This window comes from Corvus hawaiiensis, chromosome 7 (genome assembly GCF_020740725.1).
Source record: "Corvus hawaiiensis isolate bCorHaw1 chromosome 7, bCorHaw1.pri.cur, whole genome shotgun sequence".
Lineage (NCBI taxonomy): Eukaryota > Metazoa > Chordata > Aves > Passeriformes > Corvidae > Corvus > Corvus hawaiiensis.
In genome coordinates this window covers 6,661,076-6,674,466 of record NC_063219.1, presented here as the reverse complement: position 1 = coordinate 6,674,466, position 13,391 = coordinate 6,661,076, and the positions used below count along the sequence as shown (strand labels likewise).

General features: G+C 40.8%; 1 protein-coding gene across 3 annotated transcripts in view; it reads right to left on the bottom strand.

Annotated features, from left to right (window-relative positions):
- Window positions 1–13,391, bottom strand: part of ADARB1 (adenosine deaminase RNA specific B1) — a 66,819-nt gene that overhangs the window by 25,059 nt on the left and 28,369 nt on the right. For all 3 annotated transcript variants that reach the window (XM_048309234.1, XM_048309236.1, XM_048309235.1), the window contains exons 4-5: window positions 8,198–9,129; window positions 427–541 (exon numbers count right to left, since the gene is read on the bottom strand). In XM_048309234.1, coding sequence (XP_048165191.1) covers window positions 427–541; window positions 8,198–9,129 — 1,047 coding nt within the window. The remainder of the gene's footprint in view (window positions 1–426; window positions 542–8,197; window positions 9,130–13,391) is intronic.

The window sequence follows — 13,391 nt, the reverse complement described above, 5'->3', positions numbered from 1 at the left end:
GCACACCACTGCCATCTGCCAAAACATCAACTGCTTTCTTCAGATATTTTTACTAAAATGACTGACATAGAGCACTAAGAATAAAACATGCCCAAAACAGGAATACCATCTACAAGGCCAATGGGGGATTTTATTTATTTTCCCAAAGTTTCATGATTAACTTTAAAACCTACATTTTGTGAGCTACTCAGATGTCTCAATCAGGAAGAGGACAGGAATTCTGTGGAAACAGGAGTGTTTTCAGGTCTAATTTTCCTCTAAGTACCTGAGATTTAATTACTGTATTTAGTCCACCTGCAAGATTAAACAGTAAAAATATATTTCAATACTGAAATATATACTGGTTGACTGAAAAAAGTTAGTTTACTAGATGCAAACAGAGCTATCATATTTAAGCATTCAAAATACTATTTTTTTTTTATTTACCTGTTGTCATGACAATTCCAGCAAGGACTTTTCGACGTGCATGTGGAGATGTGAAATTTTCTGTCAAATCACTGAATTTATCTACAACCAAGCGTGCAACGGCATCAGCTAAAACCTGTAACACCACACAGAAATGCACATTAAAAAATTTTTCAAAAATTAAAAATTACAGGAGCATTAAGTTATAAAGATTTACCCTTTTATATGATTGGACAAAGCAAATGAAGTGAGTTTTTATTGTTTTCTCTAAAAATTGAGGCATCACTTGCAAGTGGAAGCAGGGGTACGAGTACTCCATGTCTACTAAAACAAGGTCAGACAGCTGTAAGCCAAGCATCAAAGTATCTAATGCCTGTGATCCTGATGAACATTTGAGGCTTGGGAGAACAACTGGATAGACAGATAAGTCTATACTCTCATGCTCAAACCTCAAAACACATCATTTCAGTATCCTCAACATTGAGCCTGACAAGAAGATTGAAGTAAAAATCCATGCCCCTCAAATGAACCTTTTATAACAATCTAATTCCTTATCTAACTATTACATAAATAAGGGCAACTTTGTTTTCAACACTAGTTTAACACTTCCTATGTCTTATTACAAAATCTGTACAAAGTTAGGAATAGAAAACATCAGTGTATAACCCCAAATAAGCTGCCTCAAAATTAAGAAAGATTTCTGTCTTTCAGGAAAACTTGAACAGTCACTTTAAGTCAGGCTGTAAGTGGGGCTAACTTCTAAAATGAAGGAAAACTCCAAAATACCAGTCCTGCTCCTGTTGACAATCCAGTTCAGCACTGCAGCTAATCTCACTGGCTGTTTTCAAGGCAGCTGGAACTGTAACTGCTAGAAAAGATGAGTCAAGACCAAATTCTTGAATTTTCACCTGAAAAGAAACTGAAGCCAAGGCAACCATATGTTGACAACCAGCAGTATCTGAGAGGTTCTAGGTGTGCACACCCGGCCCACAGCTTCACATGCCACAAAGACACAGGTACTGTGTCACACCCACCAGTGCCATGCAGATGTTGCATGAAGCACTGGAACAGAGGAGCTGTGGCTGCCCCATCCCTGGAAGTGTTCCAGGCCAGGCTGGACAGGGCTTGGAGCAACATGGTCTAGTAGAAACTGTCCCTGCCCATGGCAGGGGGTGGGATTGGATGAGCTTTAAGGTCCCTTCCAACCCAAACCATTCTATGATACAGATGTGTTAGATGCCCAAAAGAAAAGGGGGAAAGAAAATAAAAATAGAAAAAAAGAAAAGAACAAGGTTTGAGGACCACCAGCCCCATTCACTCCCGTTTCCTTAACAAGGCTCATGAGAACCAACAGCCCAGAAATGATGTGGACATGCTCTCAATGTTAACTTCCTTTTGGAAAAGCTTTAGCAGCCAAGGAAGAAATAGCTAAAGGTTGGATGTCATGATTACAGAGCTTGGCAGCTCTCACCAGAGCCTGATAGATAACACTAACCAGCAGTCAGGTCCCAACTGCACCAGCCTCATCCATGTTTTGCAATTGCTCAACTTGTGGAATCAGAAGACTCTTGACATTGCAAACACCAATTTTGTTGATACATTTGAACGGACTGCAACTCAGAAACTCCATATATTTTTTGGGAACACAATTTGGCTCAGAGGCTATTAACATGTCCGGTCAGACACTGATTTTCAAACATGGTCTTTTTGTTGCTAGACCCAAAACTGGGTTACAGTCCATGTTCTGCCAGCACCACCACCACACAGCACTAAATCTGCATTTAATTGTCCTGGTACTTACCTAATGCAGAAAGCTGATCTTTAAGGTAAATACACAAAAGAAAAAGCAAATAACTGAGTGTTTTTTCATTTCTAAGACCCTGGTCTTAGAAATGAAAAATTAATACACAAAAGGCTTAAATTATTAACCTCCCTGCAGCCATGCAGGCAGATCACTGTATAGCCAAGGCACAGAGTCCCCATTCCAGTGTTTTATCCCTAGCCTCATTGCATAGTTACAGCTATTGCTTCCCAGTAGCAAGTTTTATGCTCTCATTTCTGTAATCTGTGTATTTTCTGCTCTACCCTACACTGTCATGTGCTAGACAGCACATGGTAAAATCATGCTGAATTGTAAAATCATGTTGAATGACATTGTGGTGGAATATAGATATTACAGAACCAAACTATTCCAGACAGGGATGGACCTGATCCACAAAGAGAATATATGCTTTAGGTCACTTCCAACCCAAACTATGCTACGCTTCTATGCTTAATAGAGGCTTCAAACCTGCTAGAAAAGGCTTGGCATCCAGGGAATAAAATATGTGATTCACCTTTGCTCAAAAAAAAATTTAAAAAAAGGAATGGTGCCTGGTACCTGGGGGAGTCTTCCCCAACACTGGGAACTGAAACTGCCAGGTGTTTCTGGGAAGAAATCCATGGCCACCTTGCCTGCTAATGCCACTGACAAAAGGCTCCCTAAACAGCAGCTGGGTAGGAAGCCTGCATACAGGCTGGATCCATCAGCTTTTTCCAAAAGGATCCTTTTTTTCACATAACAAGCAAAGCAGAGGAAACTGTGGTGTTGATATACAAACAAGCACGCAGTGAGTTCCTCCAGGAAGATGAAAGCTGGCACAGCAGAACGGGATGGAGTTGCATCTCACTGAACCTGGAACTAAGCTGCTGGCAAGGAATTCTAAAAACACGTGGATGAACTTGGAGCCAGACACTGGGAAGGACTCATAAGAAGGACTAAGCAAAACTCAAGCGAGACAAAATGACCCTTGGAGATGCAAACAATCCAGGATAAACGGGGGGTGGGGGAGGGGGATCACTGCCAGAAAACAGGCAGATATATTAAAGATTCGTTATTTCTATTTGATACACAAATAGTGTGACAACAGCTGGGCAGTGAGGAATAAACACTACTAAATGCCTACAGATGTAGTCACTAAGATTTTGGTCTTTTATAACAATACTCCCCCAAGAAATTAGAATTATCCCTCTCTCCCAGGCAATCTATTACATTGACATAGCTAAGAGCATGGAAGACAAGGGAATAAGGCAGTGCTGGGAACAAGACTTACTGGCCAGAAATTACGTCCTCGCTGTCCCCATCTCAAAACTAAGGACTTGAAGCTGTTTCCACAACAAGCCCAGGCCACTGACTGGCCTGAGTAGGGATCTTTCACATCTCATTCTGACTCTACTGCCTTTCATACAAATAAATATTAATTGGAACAGAAATTGAACTCATGTCTCACCTCCCCTGTGAATGCTCTAACATCTGACACACAGTTTCTCTACCCTCGCTCCTGCATTAAATCATTATTCCAAGTTGAGTAATTCAAAAAATAGAAGACCTAAAATAGCTGACAGTTGGCTCAGTAAGGCATGTTAGCTCCAAGTTTTTTGGGTGCTCCTTTCTCTGATTAAGTCACAGAGAATCCACTCCTTTTCTACACACACAGACTGGTTTTGGTTAAATTCAGGTGTTGCAGCAATGTTGTAGCAGAACTACCCTGACCATTCACACTTGAAAATATTCTGGAGCTGGTGAAGTTCAGGTCAATCTGGAGCTGAAGGAAGACATTGGCAAGCCATGGAGACCACCCAAGATGAATGCTGGTGATCCCTGAACAGTGGGAAAGGCAGCAGCAACAGCTCACAGGTCTCACGGGAACTGACCGAAGACATCTCAAGTCCTCTGTGCTCTCCTTGGATCTCCAGGGAACTTTCTCAAGCAGAAATGTTCTCCCTTGTTTTGGTTTTTTTCTTTTCTTCACAGTTTATGGCTTATGTGAACTTCCCACTGCAGGTAAAATCAAGGTCAACCAGGTCCTCCCCTTTAACAGCGACCAGCACACACAATTCAGAGAAGTTTCCTGTATTGATTTAAAGAAACTTCTGCCTGGTTGTAGAGTCTTTCACTGCTTATGCTGATGTATCTTGTACATTTCTTCCAATTCCACAGCAATTATTCCAACATATAATTCATTATATTGCCATAAATATATTCAAAATTATCTTTTTCCCAGGTTTGAATCCATTGCATTCTTATTCTCCTGTATACACTAAGCAGTCCATTGCAATGAACTGCCTAGAACTCCTCAGTACCTCTCCAGAACCAGCTTTCCCAGATCACCACTCATGTTCATAATTATTTGCATATCTTTTCTATATTTGAATAATTTTTTATAGTTCCCCTCACCCCATGTTGAACCAGGACTAAAAAAGCACTTCAAGTACAAGTAGCCATTCAGTACTGGTTCTCATCCCATTTCTCCTGCTTAACATTTTGTTTCAATGTCTGTCCACAACAACAGAAAGGATAAATTGAATTTAGTGAACGATTAAAAATACTCTCTCTAGTGATGTTTTTCAAACTGATCTCATTTGCAGTTACAATGCTCATTTGTGGAGCTCATCTTGCTTTCTCTCACAACAGTCCAACTTCCTAATCTAAATAACTGTATTTTAAGCTTCAGTGTGTACAATTTCAATTTCTACCTCTCTGCACACCTTGACTAATCAGTTATCTTGTTAAGTAAACAGTTTGAGGAGATAACATTAGGAAAACCTCCATCTCAGCTTTCTAATAGAAGCCATTAGTGGCCTGAAGAGGTGATACCTCCAACCAGCAGGATCCCACTGTCTGACGGAAAACTTTTCCCTGAGTGACGCCAGCAGCCTGGACTGCTGAATGTTTGAAGCATATACTGGGGAATTACTGCTACTGTTCTTTTCTCAGTTTTACTCCAAAGCATTTGGTACTGGTCTGAGAACTTCTTTTTGGGACAGCACCATGCCATCTTTGACAGAGGTGTGAGACCCCTCCAGAGAAGACCACCAAGATGTTCCAAGAGCTGGAGCCCCTCTGCTCTGGAGACAGGCTGGAAGAGCTGGGGTGTTCACCTGGAGAAGAGAAGGATCCAGGGAGACCTTAGAGGCCCTTTCAGTGCCTGAAGGGGCTCTGGAGACGGACTTCAGGACAAGGGCCTGGAGTGAAGGAGAAGGGGGAATGGCTTCCTACTGACAAAGGGCAGCATTAGATGGGATATTGGGAAGAAATTCTTCCCTGTGAGAGTGGTGAGGCCCTGGCACTGAGAAGCTATGGCTGCCCCAATCCTGGAAGTGTTCAAGGGCAGGTTGGACAGGGCTTGGAGCAACCTGGAATAGTGGAAGGTGTCCCTACCCATGGAAGGGGGTGGGAATAAGATAATCTTTAAGGTTTCTTCCAACCCAAACCATTCTGTGATTCTATGATTTTTTGATCAGCTCCCAAAGCAGAGCTAACCATAAAAATATTTTCTTTGTTTTGGAGAGGCAAGTCCCTCTAATGCAAGTGTGACAACCTGTACAATCCCACCACACCCACTGCCAGGTGATAAATGCACAGCTGCTGAGTTCTTCAGTGGGACACTTTTACCCGCTCTGAGGCACACATTGAGTGTGTTCCCGAGTTTAACTCACTTTCCCAGCACAGAGATGTTCCTCACTGCAGGGAACCTTCCTTCATCCCTGACAACAGGATGAACAACAGGCCAAGCTGTGAGCAAGCAGACGAGCTTGAATTGAAAAACTGAACCACAGGATCAGCACCTCGATAACCCCCTGTACAGACCATAAGGTTATTCTCACACCCATTTCACAACAATCAATTTTTGATTGCAGCAACCCTTCTGTACCCTTTGATACTTTGCACATGTGTTTCTGCATTTAACTCTCTTTGGGGCACCTGCAGCTCTCAGGAGGTCTGGTGGGGTCACAGACAAGATTTTTCAGCCATACTCACAACCACCACTGTCACAGGGATCATCTCTCATCTCAACTCCATTCTTCTCATCACAAATGAGCTACAGGCAGGTTTGGATCTGCCACCCAGGCAGTCAATTCCAACATCTTCACTAGCACAACTACACTGTACATCTTTTATTTCCCCTAAGCATTTGGTATTTGAATTTTTCCTCCCCTTGCATATTTCTAGCTTTCATTTTTTCCAACCCAGTCAACATTTTATTTGGCCCACATGTTATATCAAATCCTATCCTCATTTACATCATTCCTGCACTCTCAAATTTTTGTGATTTCACCCACTTTAGGATTATCTCTGAATTTAACAGTCTTTTACACAGTTATCACTATCTAAAAAAATTAAACAACTCACAGACTTTAAAAAAAGAAGATAAATAAAGCAGGACATCTAAACACCACAAATGCTTAAATCATTAAATACACACAGACCAAAATCACTAATACATAAAAGACCTAATGTAATTCCAATAACAGTTAATTAAAATTCAAAGCAAAGCAACACAGTGAAGTGCTTGATGACATCCTGATGACAAGCTGATCAAAAGTCCCTGAATAAAAAGATCACTTGAAATTTGGTCTAAATGAGGCAGCACCCATGTAAGATCTTTCCCAGCTCAGCTTGGGCTTTTCACACTTCCCTCTTCCAGTTCCAGTTTTCACCATTTTACTGATGCAAGAACTAATAACACATAAATTACTGGCAGTGAAATTTTTTTGGTGTCTGGGGTCAAATCTACTTTTAAAAGCAGAGAATGTACTCCGCTTTTAAAAAGCACAGAAATCACTGAATCTGCTGAAGAAATCATAACTACCCAAAACAGCATGATCCTGGATTTGAAAATGAAGGAAACATTTATCAGTAACACAATAATTGTGCAACGTTAAAATGAAACCATATAGGAAGTTCTAAAATATGCATATTGTCCATGTATTTTGCAAAAACAATGTATTTAAAATAGTCACAACATCTACTTATACTCTTTGACCCCACGTTATCAAATCAGAACAGTATGTCAGAATTTTAATGAAATCTAGAACAATGGTTTTGAGATAGAAAAGGTCAAAGCCTTGAAATTCTAAAACAGAAAGTTACTAAAGAATTCACAGGCAAATATTTTAATTTAGATGGGCATATAGTATCATTAAAAGGACCCAAGAGATGCAGTAGAAAGACAGTAGTCAAACAATTATTAGTGTAGTTTGACTGGGAAGATACATAAACAAGAAAAGAGAGGAGAATTCTTCTGCATTAAAAAAAATTCAAAATTACTCCATTCTAGTGATTTTAAATTTCTAGTCTGTGTCCAGTATATTTGATATTTTCTCTAGTTCACTAACTGTTTGATATAAATTATTTCTCAGCCAGATTTACTTGCCTAAGCAACGTCCATATGCATATTAATTCATCTGCCTAGAGCCCAACCCTTCAGATGACAGCCATTTAACCACACATCCTGGATACATGCATATGGAATGTGTTTACACCCTGGAAATCAGTGGCAGTTGCATCAGCCTCACTTAATCTGACCTTGACTTCCAACAATTTCTGTTTGCAGGAGAGAATGATTTTCTTCTCTGCTAAAAACTGTTGCATCAAATAATAACTTCACTTAAAGCAGTAATTCTCACTTGAACTCCATCTAAGTCTTGCTGCCTGAGATGAGCAAGATGTGATTCAATCTTTCCCCAGCACAAACCATAATTCAGGCTGGCACTGGGGCTCTCTTACGCAACATGGTCAAGGTAGAAAACATCAGAAACAAAGCCTCTTCTCTGTGCAAGAAAATACACATTGTCAGAAGCTACAACTGGATAAATCACCTAATACATATAAACATATATTATATATATGTATATATACACGCGCATATCTACGGAAGCAGAAACGCTGTGCAAACTGATTCAATACACATGACTTGACTCCTCTTGCTCATTACACAAAGCCATCCACAACACCCAAAGGGTTTCTCACCTGTGGCAAGTGTAACTGGAGCCCCTCGCTGGGAATGGGCTGGCGAGATGGAGTCTGGTCCAGCTGCATGTTAAACAGGGATGCCAGGGCTGACTGAGCAGCCCGAGCTTTTGCCAGCTTTTTATTCCTTCCCGAGCCTTCGAAAGTCTGACCATCCACCGCCACAGCCATGACAAAGTTTTTGGCGTGGCTCTCTCCGCTCTCCGAGAGGAACTCGTACTTCAGCCCCGGGCGCAGCTCGTTGAGGATCATGACGGGGTTCTTCCCACTGGCTGTGGGGTAGGGTGAGGGTGGGGGGAGAGGCGACTGGGAAAGGCTGCTGGCTATGGCAGACGATGGCAATCCGTAGTCCCCGCCCGAGCCAAAGGACCCGTCCCCATTGGACCCCAGATAAAAGGAAGCGTCAGAAGGGACTGGTGTCTCAAACCCGTTGAAAAGGGTGTCGGGGAAATCCGCTTGGTCAGATGTGAAGTCCGTGTTGACCGACAGAGTCCTGCCCATGGCCAAGTGGGCTTCTGAGGCATTTGGGAACTGGACGAAGGAGCGCAGAGCCTTCTCAGCAGCATGAAGCTTGGCTTTCTTTTTTGTAGGGCCAGACCCCTCAAACACCTGCCCATTGACCTCCACTGCCATCACAAACATGGGGGCGTGGACCGGCCCTGTCTGGGAGAGGAGTTTGTATTGTAAACCAGGTTTAATCTCATTAAGCTGCATCAGGGCATTCTTTGGCAGAACAGGGCCAGGCATTTTCTTCCTCTTCTTGGGGCGAAATTTGGAATGGCCATTGTTGCCTTCCTCCAGAGGTCTCTTCCTGCTGCTGCTGCCACCACCGTTGGAGAGCAGGGTCCCCTCCCCGGGCCCCTGCCCGGCGCTGTCCTTCGGGGGAACGTTGTCCACATTGCAGTTTTCTTTAATGTCGGTGCTGCTCGAACCTGCGGTGCCCAGAAAGAGTAACTTACAATGCCTTCGGTGCAGGATCTTGTAAATGCAAAATTTATAGATTCCTTTATCTCTCTTTGTAACTGGTTAAGTGATGTGTGCTCACAGGTTAAATATTTTTGTAATACAACTGGAGATGATGATAATGTAACAAACCTCTCAATAATTCAAGAATTAACACAATCTTCAAACTACACACTTGATACAACTGTACAGCAAAAAATCACTATAACTTTTTTTTTCATTTTAATTATGCTGGAACAAAACTTTTACTTGTAAGTTATATTTAGCCTAAAAAATTCTTTACATTAGAAATATATATAGCAACATATGCCCACAAAACAAACAACTGCCATTAGTAAAATAAAAATGGATGCTTAAGACCACAACTCTGAGCCAGATATTTATTTCTATTATATTATCAGTTTAGTCACGTTACTTTTTTATCTCAGTGATTTTAGTTGCTTAAATTGAAAAACTACATAAATAAAACCTTCATTCAGAGCAATAAAAAATTAGGCAGCTCTTTGGTAGGTACCATGACTGAAGAGTGTTTGAATGCTTTTGTTTCTGTTTAGCTATTCCATATTTTTCAAATTCAGTTCTTTTTTATACCTTTCCTAAACATTCATTTCACCTCATCCCAATTTTCTCAGGAAATACAGCTGCCCACTGTGCCAGCATGGCCACAAGACTACATATTTCCACACAGCCTTCTGTTAAAAAGATCTCTTATTCATCATTTACAAAGAGTAATTCCTTGTTGAGAAAACTGCAGTCATGGAGTTACAAACCCAAAAATCGCTAGAGATCCTCTCTAAGGCTATGCACAACAGAATTGTGACAAAAGCTGCCCAGTCATAGTGATAATATTTTAATGAGCGGGCAGGGGAGACAATATAATATTAATTTAATGATTTGTTTTCAAAAATATAAGTTGTGGCAATGATGTCAGAGCTGTATTTAAGGAATTAAATTTGCTATAAGTTCAAAGACCTCATTTTCACCCTGATAAAGAAACTTAGGAAATTAACTATTTGTGCTTTCTATTAGCATTTATGAATGAAAATTTAATAGGTCAAGTATTTTTAACTCTCCTGTTCCAAAACTTCAATAGATCTGTATTACATCTACACTGATCCAAGGTGGTAAATGCTCATTGAAATTAGAGCAAACCAAGGTGGAAGGAAGCTCTCTTTCACAGTGACACATTCCTGTGACACTTTTCAGTCTTCCCTAAGAATCCCCTACCATGCACACATCACTTCACCCAGGTTACAAAGCTGATGGAATGGTTACTAAATTTTCATTTATAACATCCTCCAGCAAAAGCTCGATAGGTTACTCCTTTCGGTGCTCAAAGAGAAAAAAGGGAAGGAAAAAAAAAGATCAAAAGAAAAAGCCAAAGTAGGAACACATTTTGTTAAAGCACAGCAGCACAACAAAGAATTGTACAGTACTGATCGTGCAATTAAGTCAATTAAATTTGGTCAAGAATTGAAATTCTGAAGCATTTAATTGCTAGAAAACTGCTAGATTTAATCAAGTATCTCTTGTTCAGCCACAAACCACAAACATTGCCTGGAGAACGAAGGCTATAGGGCCACAACTGTCAATACAGTGTTCATGCATATATTCTTCATAAAAATATAAATTTATGGTGGAGGAATCTAAGGACAATGGAGGACATTTTTAAATTTTTCCTTACAGTGAGCTTCTTACATCTCATCTAAAACATCATTTCTGGAACACTGCCCTTACTGGTGGCACCAGGTATTTGTTATCAACCACTAAGACTTTCAGGCTAAACAGAAATCATTAATACTAATTAATGGTCTCTGGTTTCATTTCTTTTTATATGAAAACTACCAGTGCCTGTGGAAACCACAGAAAGAAAACAGGAGTTGAACAGACTCCAGCTGAACATTAAAAAGAGTAATTTTTTGCATATAAGCACGGCAGCTGAACTAACTCCTTCATCAGGTAGGGGAAACGATGTCCTGAAAGGGAGGAAGGACTTGTAGGGAGCAGGAAATAAACTTGTACGCTTACCTTGTCTCATTAAGAGAGAAGGAAAGAAAACTACTCCTTGCCTGAGAGCTACTAGGCTTTGTTAGCTTTGGAGCATCTGCAGGGTGGAAGAAACTTGGAAAGAAAGCACATAGGGAGCTGATCCCGAGTCAAACCAACAGACCAGGAAAGGAGGTAACACTGTGGAGTTGATCCAAATCCAAAGTAGGACTTCCTGTGCAAACCAAAAGGACCTGTGCTTGTTTGAACCCACAGAGTTGCTGGACTGCAAGGAAAGGTCCTTCCCTGTCAGACCGAGGGCGAAGGTTTGCTTTTGGTCCTTTTCCTCAGCCTGTCCTGCCCAGCAGTGCTGAGGCCCTCTAATTACCTGAGGGATTGGGAAGATCTCACAGATTAGTCAAAACTTAACCTGTTCAAGTCAGACATGTCACCTCTAACCTTGTCCATGTTCAGACATAGACTAACGCCTCCAGGCCAGCCGCTTCCTGATGCCTTCCCCAGGCATGCCACCCTTCCAGGGAAGTTAGGAATGGCGCTTCTGGCTCTTCCTCACCTTGCCCAGTTCCCCATCAGTGACAGGACCACCAGACCCCAGGAGAGGGTATCACACCAGCATAAGGACACAGTGACCCTCCCCAGGGCAGCCTCGCAGCTCTGGGGCTCTCCCAGAGATCATAGCAGGGAGCCACATGTGCTTTTTTTCCCCCCAAAGAAAGTTTTCTAATGGCTTTTAAAGACCCCATAAACTCATAGCATCCATGATGTCCTGAGCAGGGCACTTCACCACTTCATTACCAATGGCATGAAAACATCTCCCATTGCGTTATTTGATCCTCCACCTGCTAGTCTTAATGCATCTCCTGGGTTTTATTTGCTGGATTTTAAAGTTTGATGATTCTAATATTAAACACCACATGTTGTGCATGATTTTAGAGAAATCGCTAGTATTTCCAGTCTTTAAATCTAATGTTTCAAGGAATGAATGCTTTTTTTAGAGAGCCCTTTGAGGTCCATCACACCTGCTGTGTATTTAAGGCTTTAATGCAGTATTAACATATATAAAAACACTTGATTGAGATCCTGTTTTCTTAAACATTTATACAACCCATGATTTAAAAATTGGGTATTTTTCATGAGATTGGTGTATTTTCTAGTCATTAAAAATAGCTGGCAGCTTCAATTAGAGATTTGATTGATGTCTGTGGAAGCCACCTTAGCAAAAATCATAGCTGACACCAACAACTTCAGCTGAAGGACAGTCCTGTCCCCAGATCTCATCTGAGTGCTTACAAGAACACTCAAAGCAGGAAAGAGGCATGGGGAATTTTTCATGCCAGGAAAGAAATAAATCTTCTGTCTGGATGTGCTGGCTTATTTTTGGGTTTATTCCCTGTAATTAAAAAGTGTCTGCCATCAAGATATTTTATCCGTTGGGGACCTTCCATTACCTGCTTGCTGAGAGACAACACTCCCCCTGCTCTGTCTGATCTGGAACACAATTAATTAAATTCAGATGACTCTTAGCTGAACCAAAAGATGGTTCTAGCTACCCCTTTATACTGCTGCTCTAATTTAGTGGCCTGGGGAAATTCTAAATAAGTCTTTTTTTTCATTAAAAAACAAGCAGAAAAAACCACATGCTCTCTTCTGAGCATTTTTTAGAAAAAGGAGCAAACAGATCACACAGATCAAAGAGAAAGGTCAGGAGAATCACATGTTTGTGTCCCAAGTGTTCAGAGTGATGCAGACACACCAGACACGCAAAGCAACAGAAAACAAATAAAAACATTCTAAAAAACTGTATCTGTCCCCAAATATCTTGTCACATCTCTATGACCAAAGGATAAAGAAGGAAAACACTAAAAATTGAAGTCTGAAACACTGTTTGTCAGGGACATTAATTTATTAATGTAAAACATCATCACTGTCTTATATTTCATCTGAACCAAAAAAAAACCATCTTAATTCTGGCTTCTGCAGAGGAATTCTCATTATGCAACCACAGGCTACAAAGACTGCATGGCTCACCTTCCCTTCCTTTAAGAAAGTTTCCCCAAATGCAGTTATAAAGTAATAAAATATTTATATTTTATTACTTCTAATATGCCACTTCACTATTTTAAGAGACATAAAGGTAAGGAGAGATAAAAAGTTTAAAAAACATGTATCTCTGCACAAATCAAAGCAAAGAACTTAAAAATTTAAAATTTAAACTTTGATTTCT